Source organism: Tachypleus tridentatus, chromosome 8 (assembly GCF_004210375.1).
Source record: "Tachypleus tridentatus isolate NWPU-2018 chromosome 8, ASM421037v1, whole genome shotgun sequence".
Lineage (NCBI taxonomy): Eukaryota > Metazoa > Arthropoda > Merostomata > Xiphosura > Limulidae > Tachypleus > Tachypleus tridentatus.
This window is the reverse complement of record NC_134832.1, coordinates 114,340,646-114,353,730: the sequence shown is the minus strand read 5'-3', so window position 1 is coordinate 114,353,730 and position 13,085 is coordinate 114,340,646. Positions and strand designations below refer to the sequence as shown.

General features: G+C 33.0%; 1 protein-coding gene across 6 annotated transcripts in view; it reads left to right on the top strand.

Annotated features, from left to right (window-relative positions):
* The window catches only part of LOC143223247 (uncharacterized), a 62,292-nt gene that overhangs the window by 42,810 nt on the left and 6,397 nt on the right, over window positions 1-13,085 (top strand). For all 6 annotated transcript variants that reach the window (XM_076450949.1, XM_076450946.1, XM_076450948.1 and 3 more), the window contains exons 2-4: window positions 10,117-10,394; window positions 10,541-10,770; window positions 12,010-12,161. In XM_076450949.1, coding sequence (XP_076307064.1) covers window positions 10,125-10,394; window positions 10,541-10,770; window positions 12,010-12,161 — 652 coding nt within the window. In that variant the 5' untranslated portion in view covers window positions 10,117-10,124. The remainder of the gene's footprint in view (window positions 1-10,116; window positions 10,395-10,540; window positions 10,771-12,009; window positions 12,162-13,085) is intronic.

The window sequence follows — 13,085 nt, the reverse complement described above, 5'->3', positions numbered from 1 at the left end:
CTAATCGACTTATCCTTAGTAACTTTATCATATACAAAACTAAACAAACCTAATCGACTTATCTTAGTAACTTTACCATATACAAAATAAACAAACCTAATCGACTTATCCTTAGTAACTTTACCATATACAAAACAAAATAAACAAACCTAATCGACTTATCCTTAGTAACTTTATCATGTACAAAATTAAACAAACCTAATCGACTTATCCTTAGTAACTTTATCATACACAAAACTAAACAAACCTAATCGACTTATTCTTAGTAACTTTACCATATACAAAATTAAACAAACCTAATCGACTTATTCTTAGTAACTTTACCATATACAAAATTAAACAACCTAATCGACTTATTCTTAGTAACTTTAAAATATATAAAACTAAACAAACCTAATCGACTTATCCTTAGTAACTTTACGATATACAAAACTAAACAAACTTAATCGACTTATCCTTAGTATCTTTACCACATATAAAATTAAGAAAACCTAATCGACTTACCCTACTAACTTTATCATATACAAAACTAAACAAACCTAATCGACTTATCCTTAGTAACTTTAAAATATACAAAACTAAACAAACCTAATCGACTTATCCTTAGTAACTTTACCATATACAAAACTAAACAAACCTAATCGACTTATCCTTAGTCACTTCATCATATACAAAATTAAACAAACCTAATCGACTTATCCTTAGTAACTTTATCATACACAAAACTAAACAAACCTAATCGACTTATTTTTAGTAACTTTACGATATACAAAATTAAACAAACCTAATCGACTTATCCTTAGAAACTTTAAAATATGCAAAACTAAACAATCCTAATCGACCTATCCTTAGGAACTTTATCATATACAAAATTAAACAAACCTAATCGACTTATCCTTAGTAACTTTATCATATAGAAAACTAAACAAACCTAATATACTTACTCTTAGAACTTTACTGTATACAAAATTAAACAAACGTAACCGACTTATCCTTAGTAACTTTACCATATACAAAATTAAACAAACCTAATCGACTTATCCTTAGTAACTTTATCATGTACAAAATTAAACAAACGTAATCGACTTATCGTTAGTAACTTTATCATACACAAAACTGAACAAACCTAATCGACTTATTCTTAGTAACTGTACCATATACAAAATTAAACAACCTAATCGATTTATTCTTAGTAACTTTACCATATACAAAATTAAACAACCTAATCGACTTATTCTTAGTAACTTTAAAATATATAAAACTAAACAAACCTAATCGACTTATCCTTAGTAACTTTACAAAATTAAACAAACCTAATCGATATACAAAACTAAACAAACCTAATCGACTTATCCTTAGTAACTTTACCATATATAAAATTAAAAAAACCTAATCGACTTACCCTAATAACTTTATCATATACAAAACTAAACAAACCTAATCGACTTATCCTTAGTAACTTTAAAATATACAAAATTAAACAAACCTAATTGACTTATTCTTAGTTACTTTACCACATACAAAACTAAACAAACCTAATCAACTTATCCTTAGTAACTTTACCTTATACAATACTAAACAAACCTAATCGACTTATCCTTAGTAACTTTACCATATACAAAACTAAACAAACCTAATCGACTTATCCTTAGTAACTTTATCATATACAAAACTAAACAAACCTAATCGACTTATCCTTAGTAACTTTACCATATATAAAATTCAACAAACCTAATCGACTTATTCTTAGTAACTTTATCATATACAGAACTAAACAAACCTAATCGACTTATTCTTAGTAACTTTAAAATATACAAAATTAAACAAACCTCACAGACTTATCCTTAGTAACTTTATCATACACAAAACTAAACAAACCTAATCGACTTATCCTTAGTAACTTTACGATATATAAAGCTAAACAAACTTAATCGACTTATCATTAGTAACTTTAAAATATACAAAATTAAACAAACTTAATCGACTTATGCTAATAACTTTACCATATATAAAATTAAGAAAACCTAATCGACTTACCCTAATAACTTTATCATATACGAAACTAAACAAACCTAATCGACTTATAATTAGTAACTTTAAAATATACAAAACAAAACAAACCTGATCGACTTATTCTTAATAACTTTACCATATACAAAACTAAACAAATCTATTCGACTTATCCTTAGTAACTTTATCATATAGAAAACTAAACAAACCTAATATACTTATTCTTAGAACTTTACTGTATACAAAATTAAACAAACGTAACCGACTTATCCTTAGTAACTTTACCATATACAAAATTAAACAAACCTAATCGACTTATCCTTAGTGACTTTATCATGTACAAAATTAAACAAACGTAATCGACTTATCATTAGTAACTTTATCATACACAAAACTAAACAAACCTAATCGACTTATTCTTAGTAACTTTACCATATACAAAATTAAACAACCTAATCGATTTATTCTTAGTAACTTTACCATATACAAAATTAAACAACCTAATCGACTTATTCTTAGTAACTTTAAAATATATAAAACTAAACAAACCTAATCGACTTATTCTTAGTAACTTTATCATACACAGAACTAAACAAACCTAATCGACTTATTCTTAGTAACTTTACTATATACAAAATTAAACAAACCTAATCGACTTATCTTTAGTAACTTTATCATATACAAAATTAAACAAACCTACTCGACTTATCCTTAGTAACTTTATCATAAACAAAACTAAACAATCTCAATCTACTTATCCTTAGTAACTTTATCATATAAAAAACTAAACAAACCTAATCGATTTATTTTTAGTACCTTTACTATATACAAAATTAAACAAACGTAACCGACTTATCTTTAGTAACTTTACCATATACAAAATTAAACAACCTAATCGATTTATTCTTAGTAACTTTACCATATAGAAAATTAAACAAACCTAATCGACTTATCCTTAGTAACTTTATCATATACAAAACTAAACAAACCTAATCAACTTATACTTAGTAACTTCACCATGTACAATTTTAAACAAACCTAATCGACTTAACCTTAGTAACTTTATCATGTACAAAATTAAACAAACCTAATCGACTTATCCTTAGTAACTTTATCATACACAAAATTAAACAAACCTAATCGACTTATTCTTAGTAACTTTACCATATACAAAATTAGACATCCTAATCGATTTATTCTTAGTAACTTTGTCATATACAAAACTAAACATACGTAATCGACTTATCCTTAGTAACTTTACCATTTACAATACTAAACAAACCTAATCGACTTATTTTTTAATAACTTTACTATACACAAAACTAAACATACCTAATCGACTTATTCTTAGTAACTTTAAAATATACAAAACTAAACAAACCTAATCGACTTATTTTTTGTAACTTTACCACATACAAAACTAAACAAATCTAATCGACTTATCCTTAGTAACTTTACTTTTTACAATACTAAACAAACCTAATCAACTTATCCTTAGCAACTTCACCATGTACAATTTTAAACAAACCTAATCAACTTATCCTTAGCAACTTTACCATATACGATACTAAACAAACCTAATCGACTTATTTTAAACAACTTTACCATACACAAAACTAAACAAACCTAATCGACTTATTCTTAGTAACTTAACCATATATAAAATTTAACAAACCTAATCGACTTATTCTTAGTAACTTTACCATATATAAAATTAAACAAACTTAATCGACTTATCCTTTGTAACTTTACCACATGCAAAACTAAACAAATCTAATTGACTTATCCTTAGTAGCTTTACCTTATACAATACTAAACAAACCTAATCGACTTATCCTTAGTGACCTTATCATATACAAAATTAAACAAACCTAATCGACTTATCCTTAGTGACTTTACCATGTATAAAATTAAACAAACCTAATCTATTTATCCTAATATCTTTATCATATTCAAAACTAAACAAACTTAATTGACTTATAATTTGTAACTTTAAAATATATAAAACTAAACAAACCTAATCGTCTTATTCTTTGTAACTTTACCATATATAAAAGTAAACAAATCTAATCTCCTTATTCTTAATATCTTTATCATATAGAAAAGTAAACTAACCTAATCGACTTATCCTTAGTAATTTTAAAATATACAAAACTATACTAACCTAATGGACTTATCCTTGTTAACTTTACCATATACAAAATTATACAAACCTAATCGACTTATCGCAAAAAAGAGAAATTTTACGGTAGTTCATCGATTTTATGGCAGACGAAGGACACGTTTTGTCCATGTGGTTTAGCTCGTGATTTCGGCGACCTGCGTACGATACCACAAAATAATCTTCTCAATTTAAGATGTGAATGCTGTATAACTTTATTATTTGTTCAAAGTTTGGCACACAGCTATACAGTTGACTGTCACACAGCCATACAGTTGGCTGTCTCTCCCATGCCCATTGCAGTTATCGAAATCCGATGGCCCACCAGGTGGGTAAGGTACTCGACTTATAACCCGATGTTCGCGGGTTCCATTCCCCGTCACACCAAACATGGTCGCTCTTTCAGCAATGAGGGCGTTATAATGTGACAGCTTATCCCATTATTCGTTGGTAGAAAAAGTAGCCAAAGATTTGGCGGTGGATGGTGATGACTTGCTGCTTTCTCTCTAGTCTTACACTGCTGATTTAGGAGGCTAGCGCAGATATCCCCCGTGTATCTGTGCGTGAAATTCAAAACAAACAAACAAACCTTCCGGACCAAGCGTGACTTAGTGCCTTACGTTCCTGATTTCCTTTTACTGTTTAGTAAACATGTTTTTAAAGTTTTATCTTCTTTCACTTCTTATTACCGGATGTTTTTAATAAGATAAGATATACGCTTTGGTTTTTGGTGTGTGTGTTTTTTTTTTTCGCTGTTGAGTTCTTCAATTTTAACAAATGATTGTAATTGAAATAAAAAATCCCACTCCGAAATGTTTGTGTAAACAATGAATTAAAGAATCACTCAATCGTCAACTTAAATCACTTGTGGGAAAATTCTATCGCAACATCTTATACTGTACATCTTTGTATTATACTAGATTAATGGTATGAGTTCCACGTAACTAACTACAACAGTACATACACCTGTTTAGTACAGTAAAGATGGCGTTCTACGAACGCGTACAGTGAACTCATTGTTCATCCCTATGTTCAGAGGGACAACGCCAAAAAAAGCGTGGGTGCGTTATAAGGGTGACGGTGAAATCCCACTACTCGGTCAGAGGTGGTTTTTGGTGCTGTTGAGTCACTCTTCCACTTAGTTTCTGACTTCTAAATTAGAGACAGCTAGCGCTGATAACCATCGAGAAGCTTTTCGCAACTGTCCAATAAAAACAACAAACAAACAAGCATATAAGAAAGATTTATCTTCAATTTCTAAATCCGGCTGGGTTCTTGGCATGGTTCCCGTGAGCGTGCAGACGAACAAAGAGTTCACTGTACGTGGTCGTGGGATATCGTCTTTGTCGAATAGAACAGGTGTATGTACTTTTAAAGTTACGTGAAAACCCATAACATTAGCTTAGTATAATGCAAAGGCTTATTAAAAACACAGCTTCTAATTTTGTGAACGTTGTTTTTCCCCTGATATTTCTTTATATAAAATTATTGTCACTAACTACTGCCGCAGTATTATGTTAACATCTTAGCACGATCGTATTTTGGGAGAAATGGGGAGCTTCTAACTTATTCGTGTTTTTACAGTTAAAATAAGTTTTTTTTTATAAAGTAGTATACTGATTTTTAGTTCGATTTATGATTACACTGTACCACGCTGTAAAATCTCTATCCAAATGAAATTGTTTAACACTAGCAAAATTAAATTTGTAGTGTCGAAAGAAATCAAATAAAAAGTTAACCATTGATAAATTACCAGTTGGGCTTATTACAACACGTGTTTACTAGATGTAAGAGACACGCTGCTTATTACAGGTGTTTCTTTCGGCCATGGTCCGTCATGGCACGTGGTTAGGGGCGCTCAACTCATATTGGTCGTGGGCTCGAATCCCTGTCACATCAAACATCGTTGCCCTTTCGGTCGTGGGAGCGTTATAATGTGAGGTTTAATTCCACTATTCGTTGGTAAAGCAGTAACCCAAGAGTTGGTGGTGATGACTAGCTGTCTTCCCTCTAGTTTTACACTGGTAAGTTAGGGACGACTAGCACAGATAGACCTAATGTAGCTCTGCGCGAAAATTCAAAACAAATAACTCCTTTAGTCACTCAGTTTTCAGAGATGTTTACCTAGACTTGTATGTGAACATTTGTGTCAAATATAATATTCGTTAAGTGAAAACAGGAAATGTCTATCTTTTCTTTATTTCCGTTTCTTTGTAGGCTTACCGTTTTGCCCAGCGAAGGACTTTTAATAATTGAACAAAGGAGAGAAACAGAATTTATTATTTTCACTGATGCGATTCAGAATTCTTGTGACAAATTGAAATTATTTTGATAATTCGTTAACAAACTGTTTGGAATATAATATAGTCACAGTCATATTTTAACAATGAAGTTACAGTCCTTCTTTTGATACGTCTAAACAACTTATGAAAAAAACAGTGATAACTAGTGTAAACATTCTTAAAATGGCGCCCTCTTTCATACACAAAGTAAATTATGGGATTATTTCCGAATTTTTCAGTTTTTATCAGCTCTGTTTCGCTGAGCTAGGGACCTTACGTGGCCCTCTTTGTTAGTCTGAAGATGACCTAAGAAGGTCGAAACGTTGTTCTGTACTTTATTTTAATTAAAGTTTTAATACCCATACCAGCCGTGTTGAGAATACATTCGCACGTGGGCTAGTAATTAAAATTTTACACAGTCTGTATTTTGCATCCTATTGCTGCAAAAAATGCGCTTTGCATTTTGGGGCCGTGGATCATTGTAAGTGTTACAGTCAAATTCTATTAAAGTAGCCAATGTGTTGGTGATGAGAACTGTTGGCTGCTATCCTTTTGTTCTATCAACTAAAAACTACGGAAGGCTAGCGCAAGTAGCCCTTGAGTAGTTTTGCACTAGTGTGTTTGTGTTTTCTTATAGCAAAGCCACATCGGGCTACCTGCTGAGCCCATTTAGGGGAATTTAACCCTGATAATCAGTTGTAAATCTGTAGACTTACCGCTGTACTATTGAGGAGGGGCAGTTTTGCACGAATTCCCCACACAAATATCATTCAGCGGAGATGGAAAAAAGTTTAATATTATCGAATTTAGTCCTCTATATATTTTTAATTGTAAAAGTAATTTGACGCAGGTTTTATTTTCTTTCGGTGTATAAAGTACACACGTAAAGTTTTTTAATTTATTTAAATTTATTAATAGTTTACGTTCTTTATTACAGTACTTTACATACCCTACATGCTCAGTAAATACTTTTCATTTTATGAACGAAATTAAAAATTAAATAAACTATTGAAAATATAAAAATGTGAAGAGCCAATGTCTCGTATATTGATCATCTGAACGTGAGATAAGTATTATCTTTACGCTTACGTATTTAGGAGGCTCTGCATTGCCAGGTGGCTACGGCACTAGACTCGTAATCCGAGGCGTGTTCGAGTCCCCGTCGCACCAAACATGCTAGCCCTTTCAGCAGTGGGGGCGGTATAATGTGACGGTCAATCCACTATTCGTTGGTAAAAGAGTAGTCCAAGAGTTAGCGGTGGGTAACGATGACTAGCTTCCTTCCCTCTACTCTTACATTGCTAAATTAGAGACGGGTAGCGTAGAAAGCTCTTTAGTAGCTTTGCGCGAAATACAAACCAAACAATTGTCCTTTCAGCCGTGTGGGCATTATAAGTTACGGTCAATCCCACTATTCGTTAGTAAAAGAGTAGTCCAAGAGTTGGCGGTGGGTGATGATGACTAGTTGCTTTCCCTCTATTCTTACACTCCTAAATTAGGAACGGCTAGCGCAGATAGCCCTCATGCAGCTTTGCTTGATATTCTAAACATGTTTAGGAAGTCTCTGGAGTGACTTTATTATGTATTAGATGTTTATATTTATCGTGCATATTACAGTTAATTGAAATTTTTTGGTGACAATCACTGTGAGGTTTTAAAAACTTACACTTAATATTTGTAACTAAATTTCCATGAACGACTACATGACGTAATACAAGATTTAGCGTCAGTTATTATGTATGTTTTAAAGTTCCAAAGAAACAAACAAAAACCTAGTTGCGCATATGCAGAAGAAATATTTAATTTACTTATACATAGAGAAGGAGAATGGAAGTAACAGCACGGAAATATACTTAAAACACGCATGTTGTAAATAAAAGAACTTGAAACGATAATTTATTCATTACATTTTTGAATGTATGAAATTTTACTGACACTATCAAATAATGTCATACACGTAAGTCAATCGTATGGAAGTTCAATGTATGCATGTCTGGTAGGGTTCGTTATTTATTAGATTGTTTGTAAAACTGTATATATATTTCGACAGTGCATGAGACAACAGGTCGCGAATCCGAATCCCAGTCACACCAAACATGCTCGCCCTTTCAGTTGTGGGGGCGTTATAACGTGACCGTCAATCTAACTATTCGTTGATAAAAAGTAATCTAAGAGCTACGGTGGATGGTGATGACTAGTCTTACACTGCTAAACTAAGGATGGCAATTGCAGATAGCCCTTGTGTAGCTTAGCACAAAATTCAAAATAACAAAGAACTCATCAATGCTACTAGGAGCCAAAGAAGACTCGGCCAGGTGATTAGGGCACTCGTCTCGCAGTCTGAGGGTTATGGGTCCGAATCCCCCTCAAACTCAACATGTCTGCCATTTCAGTAGTGGGGCGTTATAGTGTGACCGTCAATCCCATTATTCATTGATAAAAGAGTAGCCCAAGAGTTGGTAGTGGGTGATGATGACTAGCTGCCTTCCCTCTAGTCTTACACTGCTAAATGAGGGATTGCTAGCGCAGATAACCCTCGTGTAGCTTTGCGCAAAATTCAAAACAAACCTAAACCAAACCTCTCTAAAAGAGTTAAATAATACCCTCGAACATCTCTACTGTATTCTAGGTCAGGAAGTAGAAAATATAGTGCGGACATTCAGACATAAATTTTCAACTCTTTCGACTGCACATAGGATAAAAGATATTTGGTAGATATGAGCGTTTATTTTTCTTTATGTTGTAAGGTTCAGTAAATAATGCATGTGTTAAACTACCGAAAGAATATTTAATTAATTAACATTTATTAACCGCTTAAAACTTTTTAAACACCGACCCTATAATGTTAGTAACAGTAGGCCTATTTCTAGTGTAACTCAATACATAAACGTTAAGTAAGGCTCAGTTCAAACGATACTTGATAAATTTTATTTTGCTATTAGCTACAAGTTAATATTAAAAACTTTTGAATTAAACTGTTTTGCTGTCACATAATCAGAGTTACCAAAAATAAAAATAAAAACAAATATTTCTAACAAATCAACATGAATATTGAGCATTCAATAGAAACACCATATTTAGCCTGAGAACAATCAGGTAATAGTTTTGTTGCTAAGCGACGTTGTATATGGTTGAACATTACCAAGAAAGGTATGTGAGAGCGTTTTCGACTGAATGACAGAGGGAAGAAGCCTTTTAGAGTTAGTAATAAAGTCGTTGTGTAGTGAGACTTTTATTATATTATTATAATCGTATCCTTAATACATTAATTAGAGATTTTTGGTTCAGAAAAGCAATACAGAGTTGTCATTATAGACCGCTAACCTGTATTTTCATATGGCATTGCTACCACATTTATTTTTGAAAATGACATCATTATCACGTGATTTTACTGTACAAACTTATCTTGTTTTTTCATACTATTACTGTCAATTGTTTTCGTTTGTAGTATGACGTAGTTGTAATATTTACATTTTTTTGATATCCTGTAGATATATATCTCTACTGTTTTTAAACCAACCATTAAATGTGTAATTTTATAAACATATTGTTTTGTTATCTAACAGAAGAAGCAACTGTAAACCTTTCCCAGGATAATTATTTTTTTTCGCAACTAATTCAGTGTAATAGATATACTTCAGTTGATTCATGTTTATGTTGCAGATGAACCAATGATAAATGTTCCTGTTAATACGCATACATCGCAAGAAATCCCCGATCAAAACAAAATTATTTCCATGACATCGTCGGAAGAAGAGCCGGTCTCCAAACCGATCTCGCTGGATGCATCGACGCTCAAGAAGGGGTTGCTATGGCAACAGAGAGACAAGTTCTTCAGTCGGTGGAAGGAACGTTATTTTGTTCTCACTCGAGATTATCTGGCGTGTTTTAAAAAGGGAGCGAAGGTTGGAATGTCAGAGATGGGCAGCTTCTTGTACAAGGTGATGAACGTTAAAATATTGTAGATAAATAATTTAGCTTGGAGTAGTTTTGTTTTCATTTTGAGTGAAACGTGTATCATTAACATACTGTTCTTACTCGTTTGAATAGTTTTCATTAAACACTCTTTTCTTTTAATCACCTATAGATTAATTTAGTGGACATAGAAGGACTCCAGTGGGCCGACAAAAAACGTGAAGGTGTAATAGCCGTGCGCCTTGGTCAAGAAGGTCAGTTGCTACTTTGGTCACCAACAACACTCGATGATTGGATGTTCGCTCTACAGGAAGCTATTGGTTCTAGCAAGGGACGGCGGGAAGTTCTCAGAAAATCTCAGAGTTTGACGCCTCAGATAACTGATAGAAAGCTTACTCGCAGGTAAATAAACTGGATCATATTTTGAATAATTAGAAGCTCTACGGTAATTATTATAGCTATTTTTGTGTGTGAGATGAGTGAATGAATGGTTTATACGAGCAATATTCATGGACTGAGTAAAGTGTCCTTCCTCGAAGTTGTTATATTATATACAGAGATGGCAGCACTATTCCTGTCCTTAGAAATTTGTTTGTTTGTTTTTGAATTTCGTACAAAGTTACTCGAGGGCTATCTGTGCTAGCCGTCCCTAATTTAGCAGGGTAAGACTAGAGGAAAGGCAGCTAGTCATCACCACCCACCGCCAACTCTTGGGCTACTCTTTGGGATTGACTGTTACATACTGAAAGGGAGAGCATGTTTGGCGCGACGGGGATGCGAACCCGCAACCCTCAGATTACGAGTCGCACGCCTTAACACACTTGACTATGCCGGGCCATAGAGATTTCTAAAGAGACAATAAGAAAAGTGCTTGTCCGAGACAAAATCAGACACAAAGTTGCTCATCTTGCACATGAAAGTCACAGAGGTCATACATAAAGTGTTTTCTAACACGGGGAGATCATAGATAAAGTTTCTGTCCTAGGCAAGTCAATTATTTAGTGGCTATCTTAAACATAGATATCATAGGCAGTGTTTGTGGAAAGTCATGGTTTTAGTTATTCAAAAATTAATTTTGATATTTTGTAAAAGAATATAATTGAATCAATTAAAAACTCTCTGTTATTCACAAGTACTTCATGTATATGACCAATAACCCGCCCTGGTGATGGAAATCGAAATAAGACCACCTAACAAACATTTGTTCTTTTTTTTTAATTATGATATATAGAAATGGAAGCTTATTCTGTACCGTTTGTGCTGTATGGTTAATTACGTACTGTACTAACCTGTAACCTATATTTTTACGTTAATTAAGCACTTTCTGACACTTTCACACTTCCCTTTGTAAGATTCCATTATTTAAGTTGTTCCAGCTTATTTTGATCAATGAATATCTGTAGTAATTTATAATGTTATTAATAATTTTAGGAGGTGATGTTAGGGGATCGCTATTCTCAAAGTAATTATTATTCCTAAACGTTCTTTAGTTTATTATTTTCAGGTCGTGTTATTCGCTGTGATAATTTGACTAAAGCTTTTACATTATCTGCTAATTTTATTACAAGGGTTATTTGTTTTATTAGTGCCAATACGCTTGGTATTCTGGCCAACTGATTTTATGTTTTTATCTACTTATAGCCAGTTGTTAATACTGAAACATAATCTTTATGATGGTGTGACGTCACCCTCTCTACTTTACCGAAATCGAAACCCAGAAAACGGGAATATCCGGCCAACTTCAGAAAGACAATCAACACCACATCTTGGAAGAAGACCGCAAAGGATTTCGGGTAAGATGTAATAGAGCAGTGTATTTTCCGTGTCACTTTTATTATTAAATATTTTACACCTTTTGTAATTTATTTGAGATGAAAAGCGTCACCTGAATACTTATACCTATTATTCCTTAGAAACACCTCGAAATGATAAAGAAAGTGTTAAATAAACTTTTATTATATTTTCAAGAATGTTGAGCATTAGTGAATCATAGCTAGCTGTTTGACGTGATGTTGTTTTGTTGCTATTAGTTTAAAAAGATATGTTAAAAATAGAAAGTATGATTGCGTGTGTTTTCCTATTATTAACAAGATTAAACTTAGCCTTTAAAGCAAAGTGAGTAGCATCAATAAATAACAGGAAACGTGTTAGAAGATTAATCATAACTTTGCCAATTTTGCAAAATAGGAGAAATCTCTGAAAACGTATGCGCTCCATTATTTTAAGTTGATGCTAAAATACAGCTTTACAATTTCAGAAACCTTGTGGCCCGGCACTGCCAGGTGGTTAAGGCACTCGACTCGTAATCCGAGGGTTGCGGGTTCGAATCCCCGTCACACTAAACATGCTCGCCATTTCAGTCGTAAAGGCGTTATAATGTTACAGTCAATCCCATTATTCGTTGGTAAAAGAGTAGGCCAAGAGTTGGAAGTAAGTGGTAATGATTAGCTGTCACACTAAACATATTCGCCATTTCAGTCATGAGGGCGTTATAATGTGACAGTCAATCCCATTATTCGTTGGTAAAAGAGTAGGCCAAGAGTTGGAAGTAAGTGGTGATGATTAGTTGTCTTCCCTCTAGTCTTACACTGCTAAATTAGTGCCGGCTAGCGAGATAGCCCTAGTGTAGCTTTACACGAAATTCAAAAACAAACAAACAGAAACCTTTATTTCATGAAACAGATTTCGAAACAAAATTCTCTAGCTCAGACGGCGTT